The 21,235-nt window shown below is 38.3% G+C and overlaps 1 protein-coding gene across 1 annotated transcript in view; it reads right to left on the bottom strand.

Annotated features, from left to right (window-relative positions):
- KCTD16 (potassium channel tetramerization domain containing 16) overlaps positions 1-20,861 on the bottom strand; it is a 281,440-nt gene extending 260,579 nt beyond the window's left edge. The window contains exons 1-2 of the mRNA XM_006148032.2: positions 20,320-20,861; positions 18,813-19,954 (exon numbers count right to left, since the gene is read on the bottom strand). Of these exons, the coding sequence (XP_006148094.1) occupies positions 18,813-19,644 (832 nt within the window). The 5' untranslated portion in view covers positions 19,645-19,954; positions 20,320-20,861. The remainder of the gene's footprint in view (positions 1-18,812; positions 19,955-20,319) is intronic.
- Between the last annotated feature and the right edge of the window lie 374 nt (positions 20,862-21,235).

Raw genomic sequence — 21,235 nt, 5'->3', positions numbered from 1 at the left:
CCATTCTCTTCTCGGGATCTTGGGTACACACGCACACGCGCCCAGTGTGAGTTTTAAGCCACCGGGTCTGGGACGCAAACCGCGGTCGACTACATGGGAGTCCAGCGACATAGCTATTATGCTAACTGCTGATCCCTCAGCAGTCATATTTTTAAAATAGGCCAGATCACATTACTTGTCTGCTCAAAACCCAATAATGGCTGTCAAGTCACCTGCATTCAAAGCCAATGTCCTTATAAAGACCTACAAGTCTCAGGGGCCAGCAGGTAGCATGGTGGTTAAGGCGCTGGACACTCCCCCATGGCTGACCATGGTTCAAGTTCCGGACCTGGTGGCTTGCTTTTTTCCTTTCCTTCTTTCTGTGTGTCTGTCTTTCTCTGGTCAAATAAAAATAAATGAATGAATAAATACAATTAAATAAATAATTCTAAAAAAAAAAAGACTTACAAGTCTCTACACAATCTTGCCCACTGTGACTTCTGTGATCTTATTTTCATTAAGCCTCTTCCTCCCTTACCTGCTCCAACCACACTGCCACCCTAAGCTGTTTCTCCGATAGACCCAGTATTCTGTTACCTTGGGAACTCAGTAATCTTCTGCCTGTTAGATGCCTCATAATTTGAGACTTCATCTCTAAGCCCTTATTTAAATATCACCACCTCTGTGAAAACTTCCCTGCCTTCTGCATAAAATTATAGCACACAGCCCTCACCCTATCCCACCTTTTCTCCATAGTGTTTGTCTCCATAATCATGTGACATAATTTACATTTTACAATGTTGCATATTATCCATTTCCTTAGACATGCACTCACACACACACTGTAGACTATAAACTCCTTGAAGGCAGAAAAAAAATGTTTTTAAGTATTATTTTATTTAACTTTATTTATTTATTCATTTGTTTATTTCAATTTGACCAGAGAGGGACAGAGAAAGAGAGAGAGAGAGGAGGTGAGAAAGCAAGCCACCAGGTCCAGGACTCGAACTGTGGTCAGCCATGAGGGAACCCAGCACCTTAAACTACCACGCCACCTGCTGACCCTGAAGGCAGAAAGTTTTGTTTCTTTATTCAATGCTGAATCTCAGTGTCTAGCACATTGTTTGGCATAGGTATTTAATAAGTATTGTTGAATAAATGAATACATCTTAGCAAAAAGACTGGCAGAGATGGAAAACACTCCCATAAATGTTAAGTGTTAACTATTACAGCATTATGTATTCCTACAGACACAGGTTTGGTTTTGATTTTTTGATCTTGTATTTTTTTTCCTCAAACTCGGAATCACTCCAGGCTCAATATGATTGTGGATTCTCTAAGCAATAATAAAACCCATTTTATTTAATGAACTCTTATATCATACTTTCTATGTTTCAGGGATTGCTCTCAATGTGATAAAAATATTAGCTCATGAAGAGAAAGAAATTTGCACTCTATGAACAATCCAATGTAATTTAGAAATTAAAAGTGTTTATATATTTGGAGTCAGACAAAGGACTTCAATCTGAATCCTGAATTTATTATTTATTAGTTATACATTTGGGTAAAAAAAAAATCTACCTAGGTTTCAGTTTTCACATCTGTAGAATGGGAAAAATAAAAATAATCCCTACATTTCAATCATTCTACTGAAAAATCCCATTGTTCTCAAGAGAAAACATTATACTATGTACTAAGCACTTTTTGCATTGTCTGCTGCATGCCTTGCACCCAATCAGTGGCATCTATAATTTAAGATAGGGAAAAGCAAACAGTTAAATAGGGAAAAACAAAAATCATGAAAAATGAGGAAAAAACAAGAGCCTGTGCTTTCCTGTCTCTAGAGTGCTAAGATTTTCATCAAGATTCAGAAAAGAAAGGGTTTGAGAGAATCAATTGATTTTAAAACCAAGAATACACTTTTCTTTTTTGGTTGCAACCTTGCTGTTGTAATAGCTAGGTTTCTAAAGTAATGGAAAGATATTATTAACATAAAATACTTACACCTAAATTATGTTCCCAAATAACTCTTTCCAAGGGCTGACCTGAGCAAGCTACTAAAACAGAAACTCATTTTCAAGATAATTTATGATTTAAACTGAATTTCAGATTAGTCATAGGTTCATGCTTAAATGTAGTACCCTTTCTCTGAGGACCAACAATACTTGTTAAGCAACTTGATTAACTATGTTTAAAATTATCTCACTCATCTCTTGCTACTAAGGCTAGAGCCAGAAACTGCTAAATTGCCTTTTATTTAACTGAGGTGTAGATGGTTACTGATTGGCTTATCCAGGCTCCTGGCTAGACTGGAGAGCAGGAGGGTGAAGTCTGGGCAGAGGGTATTTTTAAAGATTATATTTAGATAGATGGATATACAGGTAGTAACACATTGCTGAACCACAGGGATATGTTTGGGAAAATGTGTCTGCAGGCAATGTTGTCATTGTCCAAACATCATAGAGTAAACTTACACAAACCTAGAGGGTATAGCCTACTCTAAACCTAGGCTATATGGCATACCTACATGTTCCTTATGCACCACTATTGTATGTGTGGTCCACTGTGGACTGAAACATTGTTATAGGTACTGTATGTTTGTACATGTATGCATATGTATGTATGATTTACTTCATTTATTTTGGGGGAGATTTTTGCTGTAGGGCATGCGTGCTTGCTGGAGGGACAGAGAAACAGAAAGCAAGAAATCATCAGCCCCCCCTCCCGCCCCCAGGAGAGATGGTGACACCACAATCTCTTTCTTCCATTTGCCTCTTGGGATGTTGGGCATGCATGCACATGTGCCCAGTGTGAATTTCAACCCTCCAGATCACGGATTTGAACCATGGTTGACCATGTGGAAGTCCAGCACCTTAACCACTATGCCATCTGCTGGCCCCTGTATGATTTATTTTTGTTTAGGTATTTGTGAAGTGGGGGAAGACAAGGATAAATTCTCCATATTCTACTTTGAATAATTTTTACATTCTTTTGTACTATGAAATTTTGTGCCTTTTCATATCTGGTACCTAGGAAATCAAATTCTTAAAAATAATGCTGTGTAGGAGTCTCTGGGAGAAGAGATTGTATCCCAGAAGTTCTGTGTGGGTATCTGAGGACAGATTTGCAGATTTCAGCCCAATCTGGTTTAATTTTTTTAAAGCTGTATCATGGGAAAACTGTGTTCTTAAGACTTGAAATTTGAAGGGGAAAGAGAAAGGAAAATCAGCCATGTTGAGCACCTTCTACCATCCACACATCCTGCTGGAGGCTTTATGTGGGATTCTCATTTCATCTTGTGAGGCGGTTCCCTTGAATAGCTACTTTAGCTGTTCAAAAAAGATAGCACAGCCATCTGGTATTCTGTGGCATGACAGTTAAGAATGCCAGATTTGGGGTCAAGACAATTTGGTTGTAAGTTTTGTTTGTACCAATTATTAGATAAAGTGGCGGCATCATGGGCGTATGGGATAGGGAGGATTATATGAAGTTCAGTCCTATCACCCACCCTCCATCCGTTGACCCTCACCCCTATTCTTCATATAAACCAATGTACTTTTCTCAATTTAAAGGGTTCTAGGTTTCTTCCATCCAGAAATGCTGAAGCAGCCACTAACAGTGTGACTTTGAACTAATTAAACTTCTCTGAACCTCAATTTCTCATTGTAGAGGTTTTCTGAGGATTAAATGAGGAATGCTTGATATGACACACAGCATAGAGCTCAATAAAGGATAGCTATGATTACTGTGAACATGTCAGAATTTAAATATATTCTACTACATACTGATATTTTATTTTTACCCGAAGTCAGGAGGACTTTAGTAACAAGTTATAGCAATTATTTGATTACACTGCATCTGGTTGTTTGGAAGAAAACTTGTTTTCTCATAAAACGAAGCAAATTACCAAGGCAAATCACATACTATAAGAAATCAGAAAATATAGCTATGATAAAGAAGAGAGTGCTCCTGCTGCTTTTATACAGAAGAAATGGCTGGTATGAAAAATTATATACAAACACCCCCACAATAGTTTTTCTGTTTGCAATTAATTCTCCATGTCAGAATAAAAGGCATCACTTTAACCAATAATTTTACCATAGCTTCTTAAGATCTTTGAAAAAAAGATACATTATATTGATCTAATGAAATAATACACCAACCTTGGGCTTTATTGACAATATGGAAAACAACTCCAAACTACTATGTAGAAAAGCATGTAAAGTCAGTTGCAGAAACCATTTTCCCCTATCTTTCTTGAAATCTAGGAGGGTTTTTTTGCTTATTTTGTTTTTAATTTATAAGAGAGAGAGAGAAATAAAGAGAGAGAAAAGAGTAGAGCAAAGGGAGAGAATGAGAGAGAGGAGTATTTTTTTATAGAGTCTTACCGCATAGCGATCTTTCCTGCTCTAGCTTCTTAGTTAACTCAAATGGCAGGCATGTATCCATCTGTTCTAGGCTGGACCAGGAACCAAAACCAGGCCTTCTGCCACACAGCCTCAGCCACTGTACAGTGGCACCTTCCCAATTGTGCCACAGTGCTGGATCTACATTCTCTTGTCAATAGAAAGGCTATCATTGATTGTGTTGCTACACAAAAATGTAAAGTGAATAATCAAGATAACATTCTCTGAAATATTCCAAAATAAAAGCAAAATTAATATATCTTTGTTCTTTGATTTTTCTAATAATTGCCTTCATAGAAACTTGTACTGAGGACCAAATATAAGTCAAATAAAAACAAACAAATAAAAATGAACACATAGCTAACAACCTCATAAGAACTAAAAAGCCAATTTTTCAAAAGAGGAAAATTCACAATTTGCTTAACCTGGATTAGTTTTTTTCAAACAGCTACACTCAAACTTATGTTTCCTAGAATTGTCCCGAGTCATGAGGAAAAATGACAGGAGGGGCGGGAGGAACATCTTACCTACCCCGAATTTCCATCAAAATAGCATCACTTAAGATGTCCTGTACATTGACTTCTATCTACAATGTTGTTTAAAGTCTAGCAATTCAAAGAGAGGAAAATGAATCAAAAAATCATGCAATCCACCCTCCACTATTAATGCTGACTTTATAAATCCGGTTGATATTCTGCCTCACTTAAAAGATGCAAGCTTCCTATTCAGCGTTACAGTTTATGAGGCTTTGATAAAGGATTTGTTGTTCTCCATTTGACTAGTACCTACACACCATAACTATATGATCATTACACAAGTAAAGGAGAACAAAAGATACCCATCATATCTTTGTTTTGTTTTGCTTATTTACTTCCTTTATATGACAGACAGAGAGACAGACAGCTTTGACAGGGTCTTCATGTTCCTAGCCCTAAACCAGCCAGGATCATGGGGCATCCAGCATATTCAGGTAGTCCCAGGACACAAACCTGGAGCCTTCCCATATAGTCTGTAGCATTGCACAGTGGTGCCCCTATTGCTTGAGCTGCTGTAGCTGGATCACCCAATGTATTTTTGATTGAAAGCTACTCAATTTTATATGATGATAGTGCTGGTGCCACACCTATTAAAACCCATTTATTCTGACCATTGAGATCTAAATCATAGCAACTTTCTAAAAGAACAGATTTAATTTCTTTCTTCTTGGTTGAGGTCAGACATACTCTAGATGTTCATGCAAGATAATATAAAATTTGCCTTAGTAGTAGACACCTAATCAAGCAGCACAGCCATTTGCATATGTGATCATTAATTATTCAGCATCAATGAGGCGATTAAAATGGGTCCATTATTCTTACCATAAAATAAAGGCACCTGCATTCTGAGTGGGTATAGATGTCAGAGAACTTTTCCCACTCCTGCCCACCACATCATTTATCCTCTTCTCAGGGCTTAAGCTGCTCTTTTTCTTTTTTTCCTCATTAGTTTCTTCTATACTAGCCAGATTTGTGTGTGTTTGTGTATGTTTTTAAAATCCTCAGTTGCCTTTACCATAAGGGAGAATTCTATTGTTGTAAGTTTACCTGATGGGATGTGGAGTACAGAGAAAAAAAAATTCATTAAGTGTCTTCTAAGCACCAGGCAACATATTTAGGTACTGAGGACTCAAGAGAGCAGGATAAATACAGCTCCTATCCTGTGACTCTTAAAATCTCAAGAAAGAGCAAAGGTGAGAGGGAGGAAAAGGGAGGGAGTCAGGGAGAGGAGAGAGAGAGAGAAGAAATAAGCAAGCCAAGCTAATAATTACATATGGAACAGTGCCAGGATTTAAATACATAACATACTAAATAGAGAAAAACTAGGAAGATATTGGTTACTTCAGCTGGGATAATAGCATAAGGTTTTTCTAAGAAAAGGGCTCAGCATGGCCAGAGATAGAAGGAAGAGTGTTTTGGAGAAAGGAAAAACAAATGAGGTAAGGTGGGAAAGAGAATGGCCTTAGTGATAGATCATGGCAGATGAATGAATGAGCGGGTGCGTGACTGCACATCATACTCCAAGGGAACCAAGGAGTATGTGCTATGATTTTCTTTTTCTCTGAGGTCATGAAGTGTGGGTGGTAATACCCCAAAGTGAGGCCATGGAGTAGCAGCTTGGATTCTATTTCCATAATGGGCAAGACCAAATCAAATGGGTCCATATTCTCTGTTTCTCCTTCTGGGTCCAAATATACCTCTTTATAAGATAAATGAAAAGCCTAGAGATGAAATGGCAGGCAGCTGATGAGAACAAAGCTAATATGATAATATGATCATGGTTTAGGTCTTACAACACTGCTGTAAGAGAAGCTGCCTCATGTCCCTTTGGCAGATGGGTGATCTCAGGTATAAAGAAGTTTAGACCCCTTCCCAAGTATGCTCTGGTAGAAAGTTAAGAAAATAAGGTTTTTACTCTAGATAGGTCTGATACCATTAGTATATTCAAACATCCATGACTAAAGGTAAATATCAAGTAAAATGGGGCATATCTCATTCATTTTACATTCCACATTTTTTCTTGTAAAATATGGTGCTGTAGATTTATATGGTCATTCATAAAACATTTACTAAGCACCTCCTATACCGTCAGCACTGTGGTAGTCACTGGAAATTATTTGTACATATAAATGACAAGGTAAATCAATAGTTATCAGTAGTCCTTAGTTAAAGTTAAAGTAAAAATGACATATATCACTTGATAATAATTATAAAAGGAGACTACAGTTATAAAGTAACTTTAAATCAATTCCTGGTCATCTAGTTTACCATTGGATTGGATTTTGCACATATTCTTTTTTAAAATAATTGTTTACTATAATTTTTAATTTGACCAGAGAGAAACAGAAAGAGAGAGAGAGAGTGAGAGAAAGTGAGAAAGCAAGCTGCCAGGTCCAGGACTCCAACCATGGTAGGCCATGTAGGAGTCCAACATCTTAACCACCATGCCATCTGCCAGCCCCTTGCACATAAACCTTTGAAAAACAAAGGTATGAATAGAAGAGAGAATTGAAGAGTTAAAACAAGATGATGTTGGTTCCTGGCATAACTAAAATCATTCTCACAGCTATCATTAGAAAAAAAATCTAATTAAATGAGGAATGAAATGGTTGTTAATGATCTTAAAGTTCTCCTAAGCCACCCCAGGATATAAATTTCATGACTTCATCAGCCAGCTAGTATCTGAAAGTCAACAAATGCATTAAAGATTTAAGTATTTTCTCCTAAGCATTAATATTAAATAGAGTTTAATTTTCCAGCACCCCAAATTCTTATTAAAACCTCCTTCTCTCTTCTTATATGAGTTTATACTTCCCCATCACACTAGATGAGATTCTTCATTTACTGGTTTAATGTCTCCCTAAATCATATACTCCATGAGAAAACTGTCCATGTGCTTTTTTCACAGGTGAACCCCTGGAATTTCATGTAAACTCAGGTATATTGTAGGTGTTCAATAAACACTTTTAAAAGTGTTTGAGCCAGCCATTACAGAAATGCCTAAGGCCCCAATATTCACAAAAGCAAAGATAGAGGAAAGTCATAGTGGCTAGCATTTATTCGTGTGCCAGAAGGTAGTGAACAGATCTCTCAGCAAATAGTTGAGGCTAGACCTATTAAAGAAGGTCATTCTGATGAGGGGATGTCAAGATATGTTAAAAAACAAGATTACACTTCACTACATTTTTTTGTTGTTGGTACAGAAGGGTACAGATGAAGGAAGGTTTGAAGTAATTGCAGTTTTCAATCAATGAAGTCTGTGCAGACTGTTAATCATTTACCTGGCAGATTGTGGAGAAGTACTAGAAAATCATTAGCCTGAAGAGTCATGAATCAGAATCCTGATGCTTTGCATACAGATATGACATTTTCTACCCACTACAACTGGACAGTCCTACAAAAAGGTACTTTATATAAGACAGGACCTCACTAATTGTGAATCCACAAGATCTTTCCAAACAAATATTATTTATACACACACACACACACACACACACACACACAGAGATATACATATATGAATAGAAGAGAGAATTGAAGAGTAAAAAAAGATGATATTGGTTCCTGGCATAACTAAAATCATTCTATGCATATATAGATAGATAGATATGTATATGTGTATATATGTATAGATATGTATACGTGTGTGTATATATATATTATATATATATGTAAATAATCTTTTAGAGGTTTTGTTTTTGTTTTTGTTTTGGCCTTAGGTCATGTGGGCTTGCTAGGGAGAGAGACGGACAGTGAGAGAGAAAGTGAGAAATCACCGTCAAGAGGGTGTGGCCACATCACAATCCCTTCTCTTTTCTCCTCCCAGGATCTTGGGCACACATGGACACACACCCAGCATGAGTTTCAAGACACTGGGTCTGGAACTTGAACCGTGGTTGGCCACTGGGGAGTCTAGTGACATAAATGCTATGCTGGCCCCAATATTTTATACTTTGAACATCCAAAGCAAGTCTAAAAATGTTGAAAGTACCACACACTATATCATCTGTAATTATCTTCCAGGCCACAGAAACATTTACTCCTCCTCACAAGACACAAACAAAATTGTTCACTGTCTAAAGTATATTTTTATTGGGGTACATAGGAATTAATAGTTCTCCATTTTGTTGCAGCTTGACAAAACTGAACAAATCATACAGGTATTCTTCCATTTAAAAGGAAAAAAGACACTTTATCTAACTAAATAGAAATCAAATCAATTAAAAAGGAATCCTATTCTCCATTTGCATTACAGTGTAAATTTGCAGACAGATGCCCATAGGAAAATGTCTTCAACTGTTTTAACTAAATGCTTAAGTTATAAGAAAATTTGCAGTGGTTGATGAGTGCTTGCATTGTAGGCCAACTCTTTCTGTCTGGGATATGTTCAGAACTCTACAATACTTTGTGCATCTAGAGTATTCCCTTGATTGATTCCTGTGCCTCTGCCATACTCTACATCCCTATGCACCATTCCCCTTCTTCCAGTCATGAGCATTTCCCAGATATTCCAGAGTCCCTTTTTACAAAAAAAAATAAAAAATAAAAATGTTACCATTACCAGAGCTCAGCTCTCCTTTTCTCTAGTTATTTTTTCTAGCAGTGTTAACCTGGACAGTCCTCAATGTTGTCTAAAACAATTTACAACAGCCTGAAAGCTTCTTAGGTTTGTTACCAAATTACATACAATGGTTACTCTCTATTTTCATCAATGTAACTAACTTACAATCACATTACATCAGATTTTTTTAGAATAAAAGGTCACTATAAATTGGGCTGGGAAAATGATTTTAATTTTCTACTTTGGAAAAGGACTGGTGAATTAAACTAGAAAAGTACAAATTTATTTGCATGGGGCAAATTTTGTATGGGTCACATGGTAACAGCCCCCATTGGCAATCTCATTTCCTTTTAATGCCACAAAGCACAGCTACTCACAGTGTGAAGCAAAATGTCTTATTTTCATTTCTGGAGCAATTTAAATGATCCTATTGTCAGTAGCATACTCAATAACCATTTTCTATCACCATGAAGGAGAACACTCTTTAGGCTGAGATTCATAAAAGGTTATTCTAATTCTGTAGTGACTAAATATATAATTTAAATTATATTCTTAATTTTCAATTCCACCACATAATATCCTAGGTTCTGAAAAGCCACAGGTTGAAAGCAAGGTGGGAGGGAAAGGCACTATTAATGACTTCCATTATGGAATAGCCAGGGGGAAACAAGTTACTAGAATCCAAAGCTTTCTGTGGGGGTTACTTTTATGTTTATTCCGACTCGATTAAAAATAAATAGCTAGAATAAAACTACTTCCAGATGTTTTTTGTTTGTTTGTTTTAACATGTATAGATCAACAGACTGGGCAAAGTAGCCAACAGGTGTCTTAGGAAAAAAATCAGGTAATTTATTTAAAGCAAGCACCTGTGTCTCATCCATGCCAGTATTCCCAGAAGTCTTTGTATTTTTAACACTTCTATAACACTGAGTAGTACTAAGCTCTGTTATAGCACTTTATATATATACCAACCCATCTAATTTTCATAAAAATCCTATGAGGCACGTATTATTGTTATCATTTTAATTTTACAGGTAAGAAAACAGAGGCATGAAGAAAAGGTAATTTGCTAATGACCACATGGCTAGTAGATAGTGAAGCTGGGATTTGACCTTTTTTATGGACAGATAGCACACTTTCATCTGGACTCCAAAATCCAGCCTCTTAGCCACCATGTCATGCTGCCTCTGGCATTAAGGAATGATCATTATCATTTATGAGAATAGAAAAAAAGGAGGAAATGGAGCACTTTGGCAGTAAGGAAATTAGGAAGGCCATTTGGTCAGTCTCACAACGCATTGTGCAATCTAGAGGAGTTCTTTTCTTATGGGGCTACTTTATCAATGTTGTAACACTTTTCTAAATCCTGAGTCCCTCCTGCGGACTTGTTTAAGGAACAACCTTGGTCCCACCCAGCTTCAATTTGTTTCTGCTTAGATGAATCAATGAAAAGGAGACCACTGGAGACTTTGCTGCTGGAAAGTGTTTTTCTCAGTTCCCTCGAGTTAGAGTTAGAAGCTTTGTACAAGTGCTAAGAGTAGAGCACATTCCAATAAGAATGCCGACATGCTTGTACAATGCCTAGCCCTCAGTGAAAGTTAATAAATGCTATTATTATTAAAGCATCAGTTATACCCTGACTACTCTCCAGTACTTCTATTAAGAGATAATGTAGTAATATGTCCATGACAGTTTCATCTATGACCATAACAGAATATTGCAGTAGGCACATTTTTTTCATGTTTTTGAGAAATATTTATGACGTTCCTACATTTTTTCAGGTACCTTACCAGGTATATCAATGAACATGACTCAGTTCTTTTTTTTTTTTTTTTTTTTAGAGATTTTCACTGTAGGGCACGTGCGCTCGCCAGACAGACAGAGAGAGACACAGAGACAGAAAGGGAGAAATAATCACCCCCCAGGGGGGATGGTCACGCCGCAATCCCTTCTCCTCCATTCTCCTCTCGGGATCTTGGGCACGCACGCACACGTGCCCGGCGTGAGTTTTAAGCCACCGGGTCCGGGATACGAACCGCGGTCGACTACGTGGGAGTCCAGCGACATAGCCATTACGCTAACTGCTGGTTCCTACACAGTTCTGTCTTCAGAAAGTTCACATTTGGAAAGACTATAAAATGGGCTGATGTAATATATTATTTGTGTGATGGTAGATTAAATTAAAGTTCTATGAGGCAAAGATAAAGGGGTTCCTAATCCAGAAATAGTGTACTAGAAAAGGCTTGCCAAACAAAATAACCTCTAGCTTGGGAACTGAAGTACTCAGTTAATCAAAGAAGGTGGAGGCAGATTTCCAGGCAGAGGTAACATCACACACAAAAAGAAAGAGGCTAGTATAACAATATCTAGGAACTGAAAGAGATGTATTATGGCTAAGGGTAAAAATGCAAGGGACCAGATGGCAATGGTAAAGACTTAAGAGGAAGGCAGAGTTCTGTGGTTCGTGTCAAGGAGTTCATATTTAACTATAAAGGCAGTTGTAAGGTAACGAAGAACTTGAAGCAGAAGAGTGATACAGTCAGACTCACATTTTAGAAATTTCATGATGTCTGCAGGAGGGAGAATAGATGCAAAGGGGACAGTTCTGGGTGTGGGAATGACAATTTAAGAGTCTTTACAGCAGTTTAGAAAAGAAAGGTTGGAGGCCTGAGCCAAGGCAGCTCTAGCAGGAATAGGAAAAGGCAGTTGGGCTTGAGAGAGATGGAGAAGAACCTACAGGACTTGTGGTAAACTGGAGAAAAGGGTTGGGAAGAAGGAAGAGTCAGGGATGCCACTTAACTTTCATTGTTCCTAGGGCAACTGATGCTATTTACTAAGATTAAAAAAAAAGAAAGAAAGAAAGAGGAAAGGAAAAAAAAAAAAAACAGGGAGAGAAGAGATTTGAGAAACACAAACACAGATGGTGAGTTCAATAGAGCTTCAAAATAATCCGGAGAACCCCAAAATACTCAAATGTAAACTTGGAATAGCCAGAAGGCAAACTTTCCCACCCAAAATGAGTTTTCTTCACAGTTAACAGCATCCAGTGCACATCTTGATAGGCTCACTGTTATTCTATATGGTAGCCCAGTGTCATCGTAAGAGCAGCAGTTGTAATACTAGATAGTTCTTGAATGGCTGGAAAGAAAATTAAGGACCTCTTGTATTGCCTGCTTTGTCATCAGAATCAACTTGAACAATGAAAAGAATGGGCCCTAACTGTTATTTATTCATATGACAATTGTGAAAATGCTAACAATAAAAAGATACCTTAGCCTTATCTCTGTAATATATAGCATTTCAACTCACCAACAACAATTTAAAATGAACTTGTAGTCACCTGGGAGGACTTCCTGTCAGAAATACTGAAACTGAATATGATAAAGCATCTAAAACCTAGAGTCTATATCTAACAGGTTTACAGAAAACATAAATATCAGGGGAGGGAAAGTATGTTAGTGACATCACAGAGATCATAGAGATGGATTAGTAAAACCCAGAATATCCAACAAGTCAACATGACAAACAGCTGGTTTCTTGAAACAAATAAATTAAGAGCAATGAAAAATATAAGAATAAAATAACTAAGAAATAAAAAAAAATGGGACAGGAAGAGAAAGGGAGGTAGGGATTAGAAGAGACTAAACATATGTACTTACTACTTTGTTGCATATAAGTATATGCGATTTTTTTTAAGTTTGGAAGAGAAAAGAAAGAAACATAGTAGCTAAATATAATGGATGAACTTTATTTAGAGTTCGATTCAAAATAACCAACTTTAAATTTAAATGCTGATAACTGGGATTTACTTCAAAATACCAATGTGGAAGCTAGCTGATGGTTCAGTGGTTAAAGGATTTGGATACCACATGGCGAACCATGAGGTTCAAGTCCCAGAACTAGAAGCTTGATAAACATGCTGAGCATATGTGCAAGCATGCCCAAACTCTCAAAAGGAGGATAAACAAAGGAGGAAGATTGAAGCATGACCAATTCCCATGGGGGGATGCTTTCTCTCTCTCTCTCTCTCTCTCTCTCTCTCCCTCTGTCTTTCAAGTGCTGACAAAAGGGAAGGTAAGCAGGACTATAGATGAAATGAGATTGGTCTTATAGTAATAATTTTTGGATCTGGGCATTGGGTATGTGGACGTTCATTGTTCTATTGCCACTACATTTGGATGCATTTAAAATTTTCTGTCATAAAAAAAAAATCAATTTACTTGCCAAGAAATGCTAGTATTTGAGGAAAGCCATGGTAAAGACCAAAGAAAAAGAGCAACAGTGAATTTTGAGGCAGAAACTGAGCACTCCTCTAGCAGTATCTGCAGAAATTTTTTCTTTGCACCAGACTGGCACTACTTCTATGCATAGTCCCGACTCTCCACATTGTGTATTTGGAGCTGTTCCAAATGGAGATTTGTGGCACATTCTCAGCTGTTTCCATTTCTAATTCTTTGATAAGATCCAAACCTCATTAGGCTATCAGGAACATTTGATGTTCTCTTTCCAATCATATTTTTTTCATATCAAGACACTTGGGGAAATCTGAGAGACCTCCCTTTTCTGTCCAAAATTGACAATTCTCTCTTGCTGCCAAATTCATTCTGTGATGCCACAAACCCAGGAGGAAACTATTTCAATCACCTCCCACAAGGGATTGGGCTCAGGTAACAGATCTTGTTTGGCATGGAAGCAAAAACAGTATAATAAAATATTTTACTAATGTCTTTGGATCACTATTATAATAAGGTCAATTCTCAGTGCACAGCATCTTAGAGGGATAAGAAGGAATTACAACTGCTACTCCTGCCCTTTTTCATCACTGTTCACACCCAATATCTACCTCAGCATGAGTCTAAATGGCTTTATAATGAAGCTTTACAGTAGTTAAATTGTGCTTTTTAAAAACTATACATTAAGAATCCTCAGTCTTAAGACTACCTCCTTCAGGGTAAAAGGTAGTCTGGTCCACAACTATTGAAACTGCTCTTATGAAAAAAAGTAACACTGTGCCCTGAAAGAATTCTACGTGTAATGATAGAGCATAATCTTTCTGTACGAGCTTTGATTACAGTGTGAAGGGAAAAAAACCTTAGAGCAGGAGGAACTCAAATAGGAAGAAAGAAGAGCATCTAGGTGAGAGGACAGAAAAAGTCACAGAAAGCACAGGTGTAGGTGGTGATAGAAACTGAACCTCACATACTTCACAACTGGGGCTACATTTCCCCTGCTGTTTCCTTTTCAACGTGCCAACATTGAATCTCTATGGGTAATAAAAATTGAAGTTAGTATAGTTATCTTTCGAATAACCAGGAGAAAAAGAGCTAGACTCATGTCAGGACAGATGCACTTCCACCTGTTAGGAAAGCACATTATTTTACTGAAGTTTTTTTGTTTTTGTTTTTTATTTTTTGAGTGTTTTTTGCTATAGGGCACATGTGCTCGCCAGACAGACAGAGAGAGACAGAAAGACAGAAAGCAAGAAATCACTCCCCAGAGGGGATGGCCACACCGCAATCCCTTCTCCTCCATTCTCCTCTCAGGATCTTGGGTAAACACGCACACACGCCAAGCGTGAGTTTTAAGCCACTGGGTCTGGGATGCGAACCGCGGTCAACTACATGGGAGTCCAGCAACATAGCCATTATGCTAACTGCTGGTCCCAATTTTACTGAAGTTTTTAAAGTCAGTATCAGGTAAATTATTCACAATGGCCAGAACCATATACTTCTTTCAAGTACAAAGTTGTACAGATGAATTCAAGAGAGAAATAATTTATGCTCTACTTTTCTCTAACACCCTATCTTAATCAACAGCCCTAGCTGTATATATATATATACACACACACACATACACACACACACACATATATAAAATACATACACCTATACTATGTAATTTAGAGACTTTTGTGCTTTAAGTTTAAGAAAATGAAGTAAAGAAAGGTTAAAATGCACTTGTAAGTGGCAATTGGTTGAAAAGATGATGAATTAGTTAGTGTCTGTTTCTATAATTCACAGAAGTCAGAGGGTACATTTGCAGAGTAGTGTCCTATGAGTTAAATTTGCTACTTGTGATAATGTTGTCATGATTTTCTTAAAGGCAGATGTTTTTGACTCTTAGTGTTCTCTGGCATTCATCTAAAGTAACTCACTCAAGTAGGCTTAAGGAAATGTGCATAATTCTCTTCAACCAAGAACAATTTTCCAGTCTCTCAGGTATTGGAAGATGGCTCTAGAAATAAGGGTCCATTTATTTCTGTGCACCTGTGATTTTGTTCCTAAGTGATGTGAATGATTATTGAGTATCTAGTTCAAAATAAGGACTTCCCTTTTCCAAATTACATAGCTTCCTTTTTATTTTGAGATGAATCAAGAAGTCATTGCCTGATGTTTATTACATTATCTTCTATATTATACTTGAAGAGAAAAAACAGGTAATTATTTAGCCAGATTGGTGGAAAAGGAGAAAAGGTACCTTCTTATTGTTTTGAATTAAAACAAAGGACATAATTAAAATACTTTGTAAAACAATGCTAGAGTGGACATTTCATTTCTATTGTATGTTTCTATATTACACTAACATTTTTGGTTGCAGATAAGTGAATCATAATCTATATTACCTCACATATCATATTTTGGTATGTGAGTAATATCAACAACCACATTTCTTACAACCCTCTTAAATACATACAAACACTCACTGACTTTTTAATTGTTCATAGTTCTACATTAACAAAACACTCACTGAAAACTGCCTAATGTTGACCATCAATTCTAGGTCCTTGTGAATATTTAAATAAGGAAAGAATATAACCTATCAATAATTGATAGAAAAATTTTAGTCTCCCAAATTCCCTTGGAAAACTTAGAAGAAAAATAGGCAAACAGGGAAAGAAGGTATCTCTCGCCATGACTGTCAACCACCATATGCAACACATTGCTTTCTTGCTACTCATTTTTTACTGTGATATTGATCCAGGCAAAGAACTCTGCATTACCATTGGGTTATTTTATATATATATCCCCTAAGCCCAGGAGGAAGTTGAGTTCCTCTGTGAAAAGCATCTTTGCATGCAGTCAACTCCCTGCTTTAGAGCACCTCCCATGGTTTCGGCCCATTAACCCGAGCACAACAGCTTGATGAATTAATGCTTATATAGGCACAGTTGGCAGCTTCTAATTAAATAATTATGGCTAAGCAGCTGCACAGAAGCTGTTATGCACCCTAGAAAGCCAGCTGTCAGTTTTATTGGCCCTAAGATAAAGGAAGAGTTAACACTTATCTATGGGTGTTGGGTACATAAAGGAAGTGTATCATATGCAAGATATATGCTGTTAGTATGAAGTTCCTGTAAGTTTGTACAAGGTTGTCCATGGAAAGCAAACTGCTTCTTGGCAATCTCTCAGCAATTCCACAAAGAAAGAAGGAAACAATTATATGATCAGGAGAACAGAGTCTGTCCAGAGAACTCTAAAGAGAATATAGGGATAGGCAAATGTGTCTTTGATGAACACAAAATTGCCACTGACCTAATAGCCAAATACATTTCTGGCTGTGGCTCTCATTTAGGTGAGCAAGTAACTAAAAATCCAGATTTTTTTTTTTTTGGCAGGGCTGGGGAGATAACACTAGAATGTTCTCATTTATTTGGCTGCTATTTTTTAAGATGGTATGCTTTCAAAGGTTAAAAATAGAAGAAACAAGTAAATATCACAAAATGTAAATGATCTTAGAAATACATTTTACCAAAAAGTTTGGGAGAGTTATTTGTTCTACAGAATCACAGATAACGTCAGAGTCTTTTATAGAAGGCTAGAAAGCTGGAGTCTTATCTCTCTACACTCGTGGGAAATTCGGCATTAGAAAGAAAGCAGTACCTGGAGACTAAGCTCTGGCATAGAGGAAGACATAGATTATAGATAAAGGCCATAGATAGGGTTATTGGACCAAATAACGTGTGTGATTACACATCAGTACACCCCTGGACTGATAACTGATTCTGTTTTTCTCCACAGGCTGTCCTGTCTATGCAATCCATGTGTCTTCACTTCTAAAAACCAAATACGTGTGATAACCCAGGACAGAACATCTCTGCTCCCAAGGCCTCTTCAGCAAGGTCCCCACCTCCATCACCAAATGAATAGCTATAACAGGCAAAAATCAACTCAAACAATTCAGTCCTACTTTTATACTTACAGAAATTTAGACAGTTTAACCCTGAATTCTGGATTCACTTTAAAATAATAAAAAAGGGAACTGAAAGTTAACACTGAAAACATATTTCTTGTGGAATTCACTTCACCCAACTCCAAAGTCTATTGAAAATCAGCATTTAAATCAAACAACAAAGGGCATAGGCTGACTTACTATTCTTTTTTCAGAGATCAATGGCTTAAAGTTTATAGCTTAAAATAATGCCATTTCATAAAATGAGACAATCTATATTCTTAGTTCATTTAAACAAATAAATTGACCTCTGAGAACCCCTTTACTTAAAAGACAGATGAATAATTCTCTCTCTCTCTCTCTCTCTCTCGCTTCTTCCCTTTTATACCAGTAATTCTATCACCTTGGCTATCTGATGGTATTTGCAATTGATTGACAATTCTCAAGGATCTAGTTCCTTTTAGATGGATCTTAAATGAAGTTCAGCTTAATTATGTCGGCAGTGCAACTCCAATCTCAGTACAAAATACTAAAGAATCAAACAGCAGATTTGTAAAGCCCATAAAAGCAAATTTCAGACTTGAGGGAGAAAAGGAGACCTTTCAGCAGTCTGTACTGCCACCTAGCCAAGACCACACCATTCAGTGCAACATCCATTTGTGTTTTCAAAGCCCCTGATGAAAGCAAGTCTTCAGCAATCAGCTTAATAGGCCCCAAAGTTAAGCTAACAGAATAGACAGGAGTATTTCACCCACTCTGAGTCTACTAAGCCTCTGCGGAACAGCCAGGGTACAATCATTGACCTTATCTTACCAAGTCAATATCCAGCAAGCAAAAAAGACATAGATGCCTGCTTCCATTCCACAAATTACCTACACCAATATCATTTGCATCTTGTGATTTTTTAAGGCCTTTCACTATTCGGTGATCTCGAGAGTTGGGAAAATGGATAAAAGTTCCCTTAGGTAAGCCATGAGACCTGAATTATAACCTCTAACACTCCTAGATACAATTCAAGAGTTAAGACAATTGCAAACTGCATTTCTTAGATATTGGCAGAACATGTGGACCATAAACATCTGTGAGGAAAACTGACACACACACACACACACACACACACACACACATATACACAAAATAAAAAGAATCCTTTATACTTACGGTAGAAGACATATTCAGTGTAGCTTGACCAGATCTTGTCATCTGTATATTGGTTGACGAAAGATGCTGTCACTGATGAGTTACAGGCCACCATGTGGAATCCGCACTCTGACAACATATCAAAAGCCCTTTCCAGATGCTTGAATTTGAGATAAAACCTGGAGGTATATCTTTCTGGGGCTCGGTCAGGGTCTCTGCTTTCATTCAAAGTTTCTCCAAAGACTTCCTTTGCCAAGGAAATCCTTCCACAAACCAAAATCCGAGGAACTCTCCGAAACTTGGCATCTGCTTGCCCCTCTCTGCCCAAAGTGCAGGATCCCCTGTAACCCACAGTAATGAAACCCCACTTGCGGTCGGCAGGGAGCAGGGAAGAAGGGGGGCAGATTCTTGTGTCGCTTCCTTGGGAGGCATCTTCAAAGTCACTGTGGCAGAATTCATCCGGGCTTTGCTTGATGTCATCAGGGGTCAGGAGTTTGACCAAGTCTGGGAGCTGAAAGTACTCAGCTTCCCTTTTCAGTCTTCCCCTTTCTGGAAAGTGATCAGGCAGGACCACCTGCCTGTCCCTGAGATAGTCCAGAATATAACGGAACAAAAATCCATCTCTGTCAATGAAAAACCTCCCCTTAGAGTCCTTGGCTAGATCGTTAGCCATGTCTCTCTTTGGGGAAAACATTTTCCACAGGAGGGAATGAGGGATGCTTATTAATGTGGAATGGCGAGTGAAATAAACTTGACCCCCGACATTCAGCTCTATGAGCTCAGGGAAAGAGTTGGGAACTGCGGCCCCTTGATCTCGAGGATAATAACGACTACAGTTTCCACTCAGAGCCATTGTCCCTTTCTTCTTCTATTTTGATTTAAAGGTGCAATTTAATGGAGTCCCAACCTTTTCCTTTGCATTGGTTTGTAAGTGAGGGAAAGGATGCTAACTTATTAAAAAACAGCTTCCTTCTACTCCAGTTTTTTCCCAAGAAGCAAAATTTAGAAGAGTCCACAGGTGAAGTGATGCTGAAAAAAGTAGTTTAAACCCTGGCTGGTGGTAAGCTATTACTTCATGGCATATAAACAACTCATCTACATCCGATCTTCCATCAAGCTCAGGAGGCGAGGCAGGCCAAGTCCCCAGTTACTCAGAGGTCCATCTGAAGGAAAAGAGAAAAAACATATTTCCTGAAACCCAGAATGAGTCAGAAAAAGAGAGACCTCTGGAGAGAGAAGACAGAGGGAGCTGGAGGGAGGGAAGAAGAGAGGGAGGGAAAAAACGAGATTATTTTACATAAGCAACCCCAGAATTACTGATTTCAGCCATTCCTCAATTAAACCATAGCTTCCCTCACACTATTTTGTGTCTGCATGTTTATCCAGAACCTCCATCACCAGCAATTAGTACTGAAAAACAACTCTATTTGTAATTCTGCATTAAAAAGGAATATGCTATTTCCAACTTCTAAAAGGGGATTTTTTTTTTTCCAGCCGGACAGGAAAAATAGTAAGTCTTGTAGCTTACCTTAGTGGGTGCTGGAGACCCAGTTCTTGTGAAGAAATAAACGTGTGCGAGGTGCAAGGCAACCAGAATCCACAGCAACACTGAGTCTGGATCTTGACAAATCCCAAACAGGTAAAGGACAGAGGTATCAATGAAATGTGCCCGAGAGATGCGCTCTTGGAAAATAATTATTATATGTGTGTGTGTCTTTATATAAATGTATATTTGTATATATGTATGTGCGTATGTATGCATTCACTCCCAATCTCAAGTTAAAACAAGTCACAAGAAAAGTTAAACCGTGAACAGAGGAGGTTGATTTGAAGAAGTAAAGCAGAGAAAAATATCCAACCAAAGCTTTTCCAGACAAAAATCAAACCTTTAGGAAGGATCCTTAAAACAGAAGAGAGTTGCAAAAGGTACCAGGACTTAGAAGCTTTTCAGAAAGCCCAGAAGCAGAAAGCAAGATGTGCCCTGCTGGGGTCCCAGGTAGCCACCCCACCTGCCAGCAAGGGCAAAGGGACTCCCATGTTCCCAGCCAGTTGGGAGCCGGTGGGAGCCAGAGGCGGCGGCGGCAGCAGCGCAGAAATGCCGGCGGGGGGCTCGGGCTCTGGCTTCTCCGCGGAGGAGCTGGGTGGTTCCACAGTTCCCAGTGCAGTTCGGATGCTGTTGTTTCAGCAGTGCAGGCAAGAAACCATCCAGGGAAATGACTATTACATCATCTTAAAGGAATATGGCTTGGAGAAAGCGGAGGCAGCTCCGAGTCACGTCCTCCTCGGTGACAGGTTGCGAAGACTGCACGGGGACGCCGCGCTCGGGCGGTGGGCACGCGACTTCCAGTTGTTCCGTGCTGGGGCGGGGATGCAGCGCTGCGCAGCCACTTGCCTCCCGTCCTGTCCCGGAGTCCAGAGTTTCCAAGGGCTTTTTCTTTGCCCCC

The sequence above is a fragment of the Tupaia chinensis genome, unplaced genomic scaffold (genome assembly GCF_000334495.1).
Source record: "Tupaia chinensis unplaced genomic scaffold, TupChi_1.0 Scaffold000228_1, whole genome shotgun sequence".
NCBI lineage: Eukaryota > Metazoa > Chordata > Mammalia > Scandentia > Tupaiidae > Tupaia > Tupaia belangeri.
The sequence above is the reverse complement of the archived record's forward strand: the minus strand, read 5'-3'. Positions and strand labels throughout refer to the sequence as shown.